The sequence below is a fragment of the Stomoxys calcitrans genome, chromosome 3, assembly GCF_963082655.1.
Source record: "Stomoxys calcitrans chromosome 3, idStoCalc2.1, whole genome shotgun sequence".
NCBI lineage: Eukaryota > Metazoa > Arthropoda > Insecta > Diptera > Muscidae > Stomoxys > Stomoxys calcitrans.
The window spans coordinates 19,860,073-19,875,263 of NC_081554.1; the positions used below are offsets into that span (position 1 = coordinate 19,860,073).

General features: G+C 40.4%; 1 protein-coding gene across 2 annotated transcripts; it reads right to left on the minus strand.

The window, feature by feature from the left end:
* Window positions 1-10,787: 10,787 nt before the first annotated feature.
* On the minus strand, window positions 10,788-12,903 carry LOC106081699 (elongation factor Ts, mitochondrial). Of its 2 annotated transcripts, none has more exons than XM_013243852.2 (4): window positions 12,822-12,903; window positions 11,927-12,256; window positions 11,617-11,865; window positions 10,788-11,559 (listed from the first exon to the last, which is right to left on the minus strand). In XM_013243852.2, exons 2-4 carry the CDS (start codon window positions 12,092-12,094, stop codon window positions 11,047-11,049), a joined length of 930 nt encoding a protein of 309 aa, XP_013099306.1. In that variant the 5' UTR covers window positions 12,095-12,256; window positions 12,822-12,903; the 3' UTR covers window positions 10,788-11,046. The 2 variants fall into 2 exon arrangements, with proteins under 2 accessions (XP_013099306.1, XP_013099307.1); XM_013243853.2 differs by lacking the exon at window positions 12,822-12,903 and adding an exon at window positions 12,701-12,719.
* Between the last annotated feature and the right edge of the window lie 2,288 nt (window positions 12,904-15,191).

Genomic DNA, 15,191 nt, shown 5'->3' on the forward strand with positions numbered 1-15,191 from the left:
TCTCTCCGAACCATTTAATACCAAACGAGGTTTCAGACAAGGAGACAGCCTATCGTGTGATCTCTTTAATATCCTGTTGGAGAAGATTATACGAGATGCAGATGTGAATAGATATGGCACACTAATCACAAGAGAACACATGCTACTCGCCTATGCCGACGACATCGATATCATAGGTCGGTCACCGGAAGTAGTAACTGCAGCCTTTGAAAGAATCGAAAGAGAGTCAGTGAAAATAGATCTGTCAGTAAATGGAGATAAGACGAAATGGATGGTCTCCACTCCCAAAAAACCTTGCACAACCGAGCAGATAAAGAAAATGGAGAAAGTTGAGAACCACAACTTTGAGACAGTCAGTAACTTTATCTACCTCGGCACCGCCGTAACCGAAACGAATGACACCAGTTTTGGCAAACAGATGCTACTTAGGACTAAGTAAGCAGTTTAGAAACAAGGCCACTTCTCGACAGACGAAGATTACACTATACAAGACCCTGATACTACCCGTGCTGTTATATGGTTCTGAAGCATTTATACTTGTGAAAGCAGATGAGGCACTGCTAGGAGTATTTGAGAGAGAGATTCTTCGTAAAATATATGGACCAGTGTGCGTTAATGGAGAATATATGAACCACGAGCTGTATGACGACGATAGCATAGTTAGACGCATCAAAATACAACGGCTGCTTTGGCTAGGTCATGTTGTCAGAATGGATGAAGAAGCTCCAGCAAAGAAGTCTTTTGAAGGCAAACACGAGGGTACACGCAAACCGGGAAGGCCAAAAGCCCGATGGAAAGATCAAGTTGTGGGAGACACCTCGAAACTTGGTGTCAGAGATTTTAGAATGAGCGCAGAAGATCGAGGCGCTTGGAACGCCATTCTACATTCGGCTGTTGGAACAAATATTCTGTCGTAGCCAAGTAAAGTAAAGTAAGTAAGCATTTTAGCAAAAAAAACTAAGGTCTCATTTTTAGCAGACTTATTGTTGATACAGCAAACTATTTTGCTGTTTTAACTAACAAATTTCTCTGAGTGTGATGAATATTCTGCAATTCCGTTGCAAACCATCTGTGCAAAATATGGTTCAAATCGGTCCATAACCTGATTTAACTGTCATGATCTGGGGTCTTGAATTCCTCAGCCTCTAGAAGGCGCAATTCCCATCCAATTTGACTGAAATTTTGCATGACTTGTTTCGCTATGAGTTCCAACAACTGTGCTAAGTATGGCTCAAATCGGTCCATAACCTGATAATGCTGCCATATAAACCGATCTGGGATCTTGACTTCTTGAGCCACTAGAGGACGCAGTTCTTATGCGTTTTGGCTGAAATTTTGCATGACGTGTTTTGTTATGACTTCCAACAACTGTGCCAAATATGGTTCAAATCGGTTCATAACCTGATATAGCTGCCATATAAACCGATCTGGGATCTTGACTTCTTGAGCCTCTTAAGGGCGCAATTTTTATCCGATTTGACTGAAATTTAGCATGACGTGTTTTATAATGACTTCCAACAACGTGTTTTAGTATGACTTCCAACAACTGTGCCAAATATGGTTCAAATCGGTCCATTACCTGATATAGCTGCCATATAAACTGATCTTGGATCTTGACTTCTTGAGCCTCTTAAGGGCGAAGTTTTTATCCGATTTGGCTGAAATTTTGTACACCGGCATTTCCCATGACCTTCAACATACGTGTCAAATATGGTCTGAATCGTTCTATAGCCTGATACAGCTCCCATATAAACCGATCTCCCTATTTTACTTCATGAACCCGTAAAGGGCGCAATTCTGATTCATGACATTCTACACAATGACTTTTACTACGGTCTCCAACATTCAGTTCAATTATGGTCCGAATCAGACCATAACCCGATATAGCTCCAATAGCATAGCAATCTTTTCTTTATACTTTGTTTGCCTAAAAAGAGATACCGCCGAACTTAACACGCTTTTACTTTTTAAATTTCATGTATGATTGGTAGCACAAAAGTCTTAATTAGTTGTATGAGTAGTGTATGCCATTAGTCAACTTAAACTATTCAATTTAATATCAATATATGCTATTGGGTTGCTAAAAAGTAATTGCGGATTTTTTAAAAGAAAGTAAATGCATTTTTAATAAAACTTAGAATAAACTTTAATCAAATATACTTTTTTTACACTTTTTTTCTAAAGCAAGCTAAAAGTAACAGCTGATAACTGACAGAAGAAAGAATGCAATTACAGAGTCACAAGCTGTGAAAAAAATTGTCAACGCCGACTATATGAAAAATCCGCAATTACTTTTTGGGCAACCCATATGAATTGGTCGACTCCAACTATTTATTAGTTCCGAGTGCTCACACTCTTGTATAAGGAAATGTTTAAAAACACCTTCTTTGTTTAAGTTATTTTGATCACCTTTTTCTCTTTCTGTTTATTTGTGTTTTGGGGATTTGAGTTTGCGGTTTGTAAACCATTAGAATGGGCGGCGACGATAGCTCTTTCTCCGGAAGAAATGATTATTTTGCCATTATGGTCATTTTTATGATTATGGTGCGATTTTGCAAAAATTTCAACATAGGCACGTAGCAGATGACATAGGACAGCGGGCATACATACATACCATACCACATGAGTATTTTTCATACTGGGCCTGTCACACCACCAACCCCACCTACTACTTACCACATCAATGTTCTAACTCTATGCTGAAAATAAACCAAATCGTAATCGCTACCAGTCTGTCATCATAATCCGCACAACAAACAATTTTTTTGTGAAAATCATCGTTGTACTTGTCGTTGACATTGTTTTGTTGCGTGCGCTCATTGCTCATTATTGTGGCATTTCATGTTGGCTCTTCATTGCGAGAACTTCTTCCGCTGCTGTTGGGAACATACATTTTACGCACAGTGGGTATAAAAGAGGGGTGTCAGAGATCATTAAAATTCGGGCTGAAGAATTCAAATTTGGGGACTATAGGGACCAGTGTTGCCGTTTTTGGTAGGTTCCTACTAAAATTGGTAGGTTTTTACTCCCTTGGTAGGTTGGTAGGCTGACCTCAATTTTTGGCAGGTTTTTATACCCTCCACCATAGGTAGAGGACATGATCGTCACGCCATTTTAAGTCGATCTAGCCATGTCCGTCCGTCTGTCGGAAGTACGCTAACTTTCGAAGGAGTTAAGCTAGCCGCTTGAAATTTTGCACAAATACCTCTTATTAGTGTGGGTCGGTTGGGATTGTAAATGGGCCAAATCGGTCCATGTTTTGATATAGCTGTCATATAAACCGATCTTGGGTCTTGACTTCTTGAGCCTTTAGAGGGTGCAATTCTCGTCCGATTTGACTGAAATTTTCTTTTTTTCTTAAATTTTGTTAGGAAATAATTTTCTTGAGTGGCAACACTGATAGGGACATGTTTTGCTGGGATAACAAAAAAAATATATGCCTCCAAAAAATATTATAGTTGTGGCAAACATATTACAGTTGTGGAAAACATATTAAAGTTGTCGCAAACATAATATTATATTTGCAGACAAAAGCTTCCGCAAGCATAGTGCCCCCCTATATGGGGACTATATAGGGACGTGTCTGGCTGGGATAACAAACGGATTATATTGACCTGCAAAATAGTTGTAGCAATCATATTACAATTGCTGGCAAACATATTATAGTTGCTGGCGAACATATTATGGTTACTGGCAAACATATAATGGTTGATAGAAAAAAATTATGGATGTTGACAAACATATTATCGTTGCTGGCAAACATATTATGGTTGCAGCCGAACATATTATGGTTGCTGCCAAACATATTATGGTTGCTGGCAAACATATAATGTTTGCTGACGAACAAATTATTTTTGCTGTCGAAACAAATTATGTATGCTGGCATCTACAATTTCTTGCCCTTTAACCGTTTTTACTTATTAAGCATTTTGAAAGGCATTGAGAGGTGCAGAGTTGAGGTAGAGTTTGATTGTTTGGATAATGGATATGCTATAGAGTAAAAGATAACGGCCAGTATGGTTCTCCACTAACTTTTTTTAATTATTTATAACTTTAGCACCTTTGATCCACTGTGCAACACTACTGTGGTCATTGCTATATGATGGTCAACAAGTTGGCTTTAAGCCATTTTTATCTTCGCTGTTCTGTCTGCGATATGGATAACATTTGCTTTGGCACTTGGTCAATGGTGTAGAGTAACCAACCCCAAAATCCAGAGTCACGAAGAAGTATTCTTCATTTGTGAGTGTACATGTGTGTAATTGACATGTTGGAAGTAGATAGCTGGACATACTGTGTGTGCCACAAACCTTTGTTGTTATTTTATGAAATTTTATGCATGCACCTGCTGCCTGCTAGTAGTGGTCAGTCATGCGTAGATCCCTCCCTCATTTTTGGGGTTTCATTAGTTCTTTGAATAACTTCAAACTTCGTAGTGGAATAAGACCAAGTACGCAAATGTATTGTGATCATCCAACGGTGATGACCTTTTAACAGCGTGGACTGAGTTTTAAATTACACAAATTTTTTCGGGGGAGTTGAGTTCAATGAATTTATAATTGTTTTTTATACGAGTAATAACAATAACCTACCTACCGATGGTAACCTTAAGCTAAGCGATGCTAAAAATTTTTTGTATGAGCAAATATTTGCATACATATAGTGGTCATTTGATGGTAAATTGCCATCTAATAGAAACTCGATATCAAAAACAAACTTTTATTTGCCTGAATAAATGATCTCTCGCTCCACACTGAGGTCGTCGTCTCTCAGTGCCGGATGATGGATCAGAATCATTTCTGAATACCTTAGAATAGTGTTTTATGTATGGATAAAATTTCACTAAGGCATAACAGAATAAATAATCCCATAACGGCCAGATCTGTGGAAAGCCAATTCCAACGACACTACTGGAATATAGAGGAGTACATGTCATAGGACAAGATTTGGCAGGCTAAACAGTGAAATTAGCAGATGATCGTAATGAGCTTAGCCAAACCAACGCAAACAGCCCAGGGATAAGTGAATTATATTGGGAGATTAGTAAGTTAGTCGGTGACCGCAAGCAATATTAAAATTTGGAGCAATAGGTCTGTCCGTGTACGTTTCCAGTAAAAATTTACAGGAGAGTAAGAACAGCCTGAAAATTTACCGTGGGCGATGTTACGAATGCCATCCGTGGCGCGAAATCATCCAAGGCGTAGGGCCCCGACGAAATCTCTACATTGATGTTAAAGAATCTGAATTTACCTGGAGTTCAGTACCTTACTACTGTCCTCAACCTGTCTTTGAACACTCTTATGGTTCCCGATGTCTGGAAAATGAGCAGAGTACTCTCGCTACTGAAGCCTGGAAAGGACCCGAGTTTGGGGGAGTCGTACAGACCGATCTCCCTTCTCTCACCAGTAGCAAAGACGCTTGAGGCATTACTCCTCTCGAGCCTCATAGGAGAATTTCCATTTGCCGAGTATCAACATGGATTTCGAAGACTGCATAGCAGAACAACAGCTTTGCATGCCATTACCGCACACATTTGCCGTGGCTTCAATCAGCCTAGGTCATGTGATACAACGGCCCTCGTGGCACTGAGCCTATCAAAGCCATTCGACACGATCAGCCATGCCAAACTATTTGAGGACATCGCCAACACGTCCCTTCAGCCAGGCCTGAAACGCTGGGTCGTGTGGAATTTAGGGATAAGAAGTCGAAGCACTGTAGAGTGAAAAAGGGAGTTCCCCAAGGTGGGTCGATATCTCCGGCGCTGTTCAACCTCTACCTATCCTCCATTCCACCACCTCCAGACGGCATAGAGATCGTTTTATATGCGGACGATTGTATGATCATGGCCTCAGGCTCCCCACCCATTGTTGATATCTGCGATAGGTTGAACGTCTACCTCAACGATGTTGCCTCATATTTCGCTGCAAAAAATCTGATGATATCTGCCACCAAATCTTCCGCCACATTGTTCACTCCAAATACGCATGGGGTGAATACTGAGCTGACTGTGATGGTCGATGGAGAAATAATTTCGACCATCAAGTGTCCCAAAATACTTGGCGTCACATTTGACAGCTCTTACACATTCTCCCTACATGTCACAGCAATTTGCGGTAAAGTCAAAAGTAGAAACAATGCCCTCAAGTCACTTGCTGGTAGCACTTGGGGTGCAGACAAAGAAACCTTGTTGACCACGTACAAAGCAATTGGCTGGTCTGTGGTAAGTAATGCAGTGCCAGTGTGGTCTTGTTAGCTTTGTGACACGCAGTGGAATAATATTCAGATCTGTCAGAATGCCGCCCTCTGAACAGCGACGCGCTGTATTTTCAGTTCTCATGTGGACCACCTCGAAGACATAACTACATGTTGTCTAAGCAATACCTCTTGGGCTGTTATAGCAGAGACCACCTCCAGGAAGCCTTAAGGTAGATCTACATGATCTAAAGGTTGAGGTTGAGCGCTACAAGAAAGAACCTCTAGATAAAGCGGCATATCAAGCAGGTCTAGACAACATTCATGCAGACACGGTAGCAGATGCCGTACCGGTACCCATTGCCCCTGAAGAAGTTGACCTCCCCCCGGCAAACCAGAGTAGTTCTGGCTCAATTACGTTCCGGCAGATGCAGAAGCCTCAACTTTTACAGAACAAGGATTGATGCCGACGTGCAAGATGTATGTCCCGATTGTAGCCAGGGATCACTCGATACACAGATTCACCTCGACTCATACCCATATCGCTGTGGATGCACCCCATCTTAGTCGCAGAGTTCCTGGATCTTGACACTCAACAGAATCAAGCAGACAAAAGATAGAACACAACAAACTGCTACAAGAACAACAAAAACAACACTCGCCCTAGAGTACCTTCCCATAGTCATAGAGCTCCATTGACCGTATGACATCATAGTCTCTGAACGCCGAACGTACGTCAACCAGAAGATTAGTGGACTGGTTAGCGTTCAGGGACATATTAGGGTTTGAGAACATATTCCGACGACATCCACCCTCTTCTGAAGTTCGCAGCGCAGAGAAGGTTCTCCGTTCAACAATTAAGGCAGCAGCTACCCGCTTTATCCCTGCCGGTCGAATACCTATCATGAGACCCAATTTTCCCAACGAAGCAGTGAAATTAGAGAATGAATAAGCTTCGCCGAATCAATCCTGGCGGGAGGGGGTAAATTAACTTAACCAAGAGATTCGCAACTTAGTTGGTGAACACTAGCGGAATAAATGGTTGGAACAAATCGCAAGCTGCAACACAAGCTCAGAAGCTAATAAACTATCTTGGACAATTAAAACTCTCAACAACCCGCCGAGAAACACAAGCCAAGCTGTCATAAGACGCGGAACGGTATGCAGTCCATTTTCATAGACAATTTATCGCTCACCCATAGAGTGAAAAAGTGAAAAGCAGTATTCTATGGTGGGTAAGAAAGCTCCCATTCGACGAGAAACCACAGCTATACGGAGTCGAGAATGTAGCCAAAGCCATAAGGAGGGCCAAGCCATCGAAGTCTATGGGCCTTGACGGAATATTAATGCTAATGCTCAAACATCTCGGTGTATAAGGAGCAAATACCTGACGAACACTCCCAATATATCTATCTACATCCTAGTAATGCCTATAATGTGGAAGATGGGTCGGGCGATCCTTGTTCTCAAACCAGGGAAGCATACTGAACAAGGAGAGTCATACATAGGATCATCATACATAGAAGGAGTTGCAACTGCCGGATCGTAATTGAGCCAGAACTACTCTGGGTTGCCGGTGGAGATCAATTTCTTTAGTTGCGAGGGGAGGCGGACGTTCTACAAGGACCACATTCATCCGGTAGCTATTAACCGAATCTGCTACCGTGTCTAAATGAATGTTGTCTAGACCCACTTCAAATGTCGCTTGATCTAGAGGTTCTCTTTTGCAGCACTAAAGCTTTCGCTCTAGAATATGTAGATCCACCTTAAGGTTTCTGGGCGGTGGATACCTATCAGCAAGATGATGATTTGGATGGTCCCAGCAACAACAGCCTAGAAGGTATTGCTTGCACAGCGTGCAGCTATGTATTCGCATGAGTAGGAACTTTGTCTCCTGGTGGAGGTGGTCCTCATGGCGACTGTGGAGACAGCCAGTCGCAATTCGAAGGGCGGCATTCTGACAGAACTAAATATTATTCCACTGCGTGCCACGTCTGACGAGACCACGCTTTGTACGTGGTCAACAAGGTTTCTTTCTCCAAATGCTGCCGGCTAGTGAATTGAGGACCTTATTTTTACGTACCGGATTGACCCGATCAATTCCTTCATCGGCAAGGGCTGCCGCCTCAGTGTACCACACACTGCTACTACAACAACAACAATAAAGAATCGGTCACCAGTCATAAAGGGTGATTTTTTTGAGGTTAGGATTTTCATGCATTAGTATTTGACAGATCACGTGGGATTTCAGACATGGTGTCAAAGAGAAAGATGCTCAGTATGCTTTGACATTTCATCATGAATAGACTTACTAACGAGCAACGCTTGCAAATCATTGAATTTTATTACCAAAATCAGTGTTCGGTTCGAAATGTGTTCATTCACCGTAACGTTGCGTCCAACAGCATCTTTGAAAAAATACGGTCCAATGATTCCACCAGCGTACAAACCACACCAAACAGTGCATTTTTCGAGATGCATGGGCAGTTCTTGAACGGCTTCTGGTTGCTCTTCACTCCAAATGCGGCAATTTTGCTTATTTACGTAGCCATTCAACCAGAAATGAGCCTCATCGCTGAACGGTGAATGAACACATTTCGAACCGAACACTGATTTTGGTAATAAAATTCAATGATTTGCAAGCGTTGCTCGTTAGTAAGTCTATTCATGATGAAATGTCAAAGCATACTGAGCATCTTTCTCTTTGACACCATGTCTGAAATCCCACGTGATCTGTCAAATACTAATGCATGAAAATCCTAACCTCAAAAAAATCACCCTTTACATAGAGTTTAGAAACACTCAGTCGAAGCTCCGTAGAGTAAAACAGAGAGTTTCCCAGGGGGTGTTTTTCTTGCTCTCCTGTTCTCATATCGATCATACGCAGATGACTGCTCTGCCCTGGCGAAGGGGAATAACATCAATGGATGAATAAACATTTATCTCCAAGACCTAACAGAATTTTATTGGGATTCGCAAATTGAAAATCTTTCCCACGATATCACCAGCCACAGTATTCACCACCAGGACGAAAGAGGTTTCAATGGAGCTTGAAGTCATAGCCGATGGATTTAAACAAAATTTCTGGGGGTGACCCTCGACAGGCCTTTCTCGTTGTTGTTGTAACCACATTTGCATGTGAAGGTAGCGATCCTCGTCATGCTCCAGTAGATGACCGATCGCCGCGGGAGTAGGGTGGCCATTTGTTATTTAAAGGCGCCAATAACTCGCCTAGTCATATCGAGCATCATAGGCACTCAGTATTAGTGTAAGAACCGGTGCCGCCCGGTCTCTCACTGAGACTTTCCGCTCGATACCGCTGATTGTCCACTACTGCCGTTGAAGCTATTCCGTATGGAGCATTCCACTATCCGCTACCCGTGGACGCGCCCGGTAGCTCGCAGCTAAGCTTCTCGTGACAGCAATGAACATCACATAGATCGGACCTCTATGTTCCAGCCTGTGTGGTGCTTACAGCTATCTCGGGCCGGTATAGCTTTGCTTGGTAGGTATATATCAAAGAGACATGGTATATCCAAGGGGCATTATTAACTACTTATAAAGCGATTGGCCGAGCAGTATTGTATTATAAAGCCCCAACGTGGACAGCAGGTGTGAACCGAGCGCAATGGAAAAACCTACAGATCTGTCAAAATGCAGACCTAACTACCATCATGGGCTGCCTACAGATGACAAACATCGACCATTTGCAGGAGACCAAGATGCTGAGCTTCTCTCTAAGCAGTATCTACTGAGTAGCCACCAAGAGAAAGACCCTAATTTTTGACTCTCTGTGCTAAAACCCCCTTCAAGACATGTCAGGAGGAGTATCTGGATGTTTAAAGAAGCGATGCAACAACACATCACCGATCCACTTGCAACCTCCTCATACAGAACAGGCTTTCAGGATATTTATCAGGTACTGTAACCAATGCGACTTCATACCAGCCGAATAAAGTCCTTGGTGGACGCCCACCATACATTGCAGATTATGAGAAACATCTGTCTAGTAAAACCAGAAATACTCCGGCCTTATTAAGAAGCGGTTGATGTCGCAAACTAAACTCTAATCGCTTGAGATTAGGCAATACCTTCCTTTATATCTGCCCTGCATGCAACACAGGATCCCTTGACACCAATCACCTATTTATTGGACCGGCGAAACGAATTAATCTAACTGAAAAATCTACACTGAGGCGCAGCCCTAGCCGATGAAGAACTCCATCTGGTCAATCCGATACGTACAACCGGCTGTCAATCACTATGCCAACTGCAGAATCACCATGGTCCGCTCATATTGAAGCGGCCAGTTTCCTGGAGATAGGTCAGGAGTTCATAGACGAGTTGGAATAAACTTAGAATGAATAAATTTTGTATACTTACAGAAAACTAGGCCACAAACGAGGTGTCAGCCCCTGCTCGATGAATTGTCAATCATGGAGTTAATCCGTTACAGGCTATCAAAGAAGCGCAAGGTAGGGTTTTTTGTAAGATGCTTGTTAAACGTCCAGCCAAATTGAATCTTTACCGTCTAGACATAAGGTTTCACATTCTGTTGGTTGCTCACCTATGAAAATGTGGCTATAACAACAACATTCTGTTGCTCAAATATATACAACAATTTAATAATTTAAATCAATATTAAACTTTTAAGTTTCCTGGAGGAGCCAACAATATATAATTTGAGTTTATTTAACAATAACAATCATTTGGTAAGGGTATGCTATTTCCAAGCTGACATTTAAGCAGATTTCTTTATGGTTGCAATGATTACTTATATCACTTTAATATTCATATTCAATGAGGCCCAGTTTTAGCAGCAGCCCCTTTATCTAACCTATCTTGACGCATTTGTCAATTGCTCAATTTGGCTTGTTCCAAATCATCGTTTGCCGCCACTTCACCACATTCGAAACGATGATAATCAATAATGGAAAGACTATTCTCCTTGAGCACTTCACCCACAGTCTTTTCGTCGTCAATCAAATACTCCTGATGTATCAAACAGATTTCCTCATCTTTATTGGCATTCGGCTCATCTTTGCCCTCTTCACCAACTTTTTTGGGATTCATGCCAACAATGTGTTGACAAAGATTCTTTTGCAAATCTTCTTCAATGTTATTACCACGGAATGCTACCAGGGCACCATATTTGCCCAGTTGAGTGACATTTTGGGGGCAAGTGGCTGCCGAAGATTGAGGATGGGCATAGCCGGAAAGACGCAAATCATTGTTAACCTTAAAGCATATGGCACGCTTGATGGAGGCATTTTCGCCCACAGTGCCAATAAGTAAAGCCAATTGGTCGGCCAAAGATTTGCCATCGGGAGTTCGGAGATTTTTCAAAGCCTCGGCTTCAAAACCAGACTGCAAAACACAAAGAAAGTAATAATAAAAACAATTTCGAATATTTATAGGAAATACCTTCCACAAATCACCATCGAATTGAGTTAGTTCTGTGTATTGGGCACAAACTCTGGAAACATGGTCTACAAAATTCTTGAAATTTTCATTGCGGGCCACAAAATCAGTTTCACAGTTGACTTCCACCATGGCTCCAATGTTGCCGCGCACCAAAACACCTACCAAACCTTGGGCAGTGGCTCTCTCAGCCAATTTGGTGGCCTTGGACCAGCCAAGACTTTGGGCTTGCTCTTTAAGCCATTTTTCAGCCTATAAAATGAAAAAAACAATACAAACGAGAGAATTGGACAAATATTTGAATAAAACTTACCAGGTTTATGTCATTATTGTGCAATTCCAAAGCCTTTTTGCAATTGGCAAATGTATAGCCGGTTTTCTTTCTCAATGTGGCCAAGGCGCTGCTAGTGCTCTTTCCCGCTCCCGAATAAGCAATGCGCGAACAATGCAAAAATCTTGTGAACTGCTGTAATACCACCATTGTTGTTCCTTTGTTTGTTATGATATTTTTGGAAGCCAATGGTTACTCCGTTGACACCGCACAAAAGACTTGTTGAATTTGTTTTGACCGGCTACTGAGCACTACGTTGCAGCACAGTGTTCAAGTATATGCGATGAGAAGTTTCTCCGGCACCTTGGAAACCTAACAAACAAATGTTTGAAATGTTTTGTATAAGCAAATGACAGCAGAAGGAAAACTCTTTTCAAAGTATAGAGACACTTTTTAAAGGAAAACATAATTGCAAAAGAAAATAAAGAAATCTTTCATTTATAATTTTACCAAAAAAATAAAAAATTGTGCAAAAAGCTGATATATTGGATATAAATGCAGAGAAACAGTAGTTTAGTGAACAAAGATAAACGACCACCGGGTCTATGACCACTTGTTTAAGCCAATAAAGCTAACATTTTCAAAGGGCTTTAAATGAAACTTCTTGTATAATTTTATAAAGCTTCTGGAGAAATAGTGCAAATATCAAAAAATATAAAGAAATTCATTCAAAATATAAGATTTTAAAAAGAAAAACTAAGATTCCCTCCCTATTGCCGGTCAGCAACCATTCATTTTTTATCAACGAAACTCTACGTTTTCTAATGCTCTACAACCATGAAGCGAAGCTCAGACTCCGGTAATGTATTTCATTCACTTTTTAACACTGTTGTTAGAGAAATATTATGTATATTTTAATAGTGTAAAATGCAATTACTTGATTTTGTTCGGTGTTGCACAATAAGTTAACATTAGTTTGACAGTTAGCACGTTGAGAGCACAAGCCACATAGAAAGAGAGCGCGAGAGCGATTTGTGTAAGAAAAATAATCGATTTTGGTGAATAATCGATTACATGTGGCCACACAATCGATTTTCAGGAGATTTTAAGAAGCACCAGCATGTTGATGATGGACCTTAGGTTTGGTATTCTATTCTGTTTTCGAAATAGCCGCTGAAATTTTTATTGTTTCGCGTGCAAAATATGACCGCAATCAAATGTTTTTGTTTCGATACCAAATTTTGATATATTTTTTCGCAAATATATACAGAAAAACGAATCAAATAAAAAAATAAAAATAATGCCGGCAAAAGTTTCAAATGTTGCCACTATAATATTTTTTCCGCCTATTTTTAGCCAACGTCTTTTTTATATGGAATTTGACAGCATACCGTACAAAACCTTGAAAACAATACTCTGCTTTAGATACTGGTACCACAAAGCGGATTTAAAAAGGTGATCTCACGCGAACAGACGTTAACAGCTGGCCAGGTTTGACGGTATTAAGATGAAAGATTTTTGTTTGCATTCTCTTTGTTGTCATCTTCTTTCACGTATATTCTCTGCTCATGTACGTACACGTATACACACACGCTCAAAAATTCTTTTGCGTGTGTTAGCAAAAGTACGATCAGCTTGATGACAATATGGCAGATTGCACCATATGATTTGTTGTTGTTGTACAAATGAGAACACCTTTAATTGTTTCGCCATGCTGGTACCAAAACAAAGATGCTCTGACTAGGTATCGATATCATAAGATTATGACTGTAGTGGAATTCTGTAAAATGTTTTAACGAAAATCGTTTAGTTAAAAGGCGGTCCAGGCGGAGAAAAAAAGTCGTAAAATTTTACTTGAAAAAAGCTCATAAAATTGTCGCACCCAAAATTCGACTTTTTCATTTAGATTTCGCAATTTTCGATGTGTAAAAGACCTGAGGAAGCTGATATAATGAAACCTGCCGTTGAATTTCATATTTCTTTTAATAAAACCATAAATATTCCAATATTTAATATAAAGAGACAAAAACTCAATTAATTTTCTTTAAACACAAAAGATTAATGAAATCATATATAGAGACAAAGTTTTAATGAAATTTTCTCCAAACACAAATTTTTTCTTAAACACAAAATTTCAATAAAATCTTTACTAAATCTCGACCCGATTTGGCAAATAGTGTTCTGTTATGGCTTCCGACCACTGCGCCAAATACAGTCCAAATGGGTCTTTAAACTGATATAGCTTCCATATAAACCGATCCCACGGTATGACTTCTTAAGCCCCTGGAAGCCTCAATTTTTATCCGATTTGGCTGAAATTTTGCACGTTGTGTTCTGTTATGACTTCCAACAACTTTGCCAAGTACCGTTAAAATCGGTAAAGAACCTGAAATAGCTCCCATATAAACCGATCTCCCGATTTGATTTCTTGAGCCCCTGGAAGCCACAAGTTTCATCCAATTTGGTTGAAATTGTGCACATAGTGTTATCTTATGGCTTCCAACAACTGTTCCAAGTATGGTTCAAATCGGTCTTTAACATGATATACCTCCAATATAAACCGATCTCCCGATTTGACTTCTTGAGCCTCTGCAATTTTTCTCCGATTTTACTAAAATTTTGCACATAGTGTTCCGCTATGACTTCCAGCAACTGTGTTAAGTATGGTACAAATCAGTCAAGAACCTGATATAGCTCCCATATAAACCTATTTCCTTATTTCAATTCTTAAGCACCTGGAAGCCGCAATTTTTTGTACACACAGTTCTCTATGCACACAGTGTTCTGTTATGACTGTCAACAACTGTGCCAAGTACGGTTCAAATCGGTCTATAACCAGATATAGCTCCCATATTTTAGCAGAAGCCATGACCGAACTTAGCACGCTTTTACTTGTTCTAAATAATTGTTTACATTTTATTTAGATTTATGATGTTTTCCAGTTCGTTCGTTTTTTTTTGGGTTCGTTCGTTTTTTTTTTTTTTGGGTAGAGTTGCCAAAGAGAGAAAATAGATAACGATTTCTTTTCACTAGGATTTATGCAAGATATATTCATTTACAGGTAGTGGCAGTTGCCCAACAACAAAATATTGATTGTACTATCTGCCAAAATTAGTGATCAGTGCAACTCTGATTTTGTGTATGTTACTAGTTCGCGCCATTTTTATTTGTTTGTGTGTATAGTTCTTAACTATAATACACACACACAACCAAAACTCGTTACAGATAGTGTACTTCGCGAGAAAAAGTTGTATTCAGTTGTTTACGGTACCCTACCTGGTAATTATGTCATGGATTTCTGGCCCGT

Coding starts and splice junctions, on each gene's coding strand:
- LOC106081699 (XM_013243852.2), bottom strand. CDS start 12,094: ATGGTGGTATTACAGCAGTTCACAAGATTTTTGCATTGTTCGCGCATT. Junction 11,866..11,926: donor ACAATAATGACATAAACCTG/GTAAGTTTTATT, acceptor TTCATTTTATAG/GCTGAAAAATGGCTTAAAGA. Junction 11,560..11,616: donor TCGATGGTGATTTGTGGAAG/GTATTTCCTATA, acceptor TGTGTTTTGCAG/TCTGGTTTTGAAGCCGAGGC.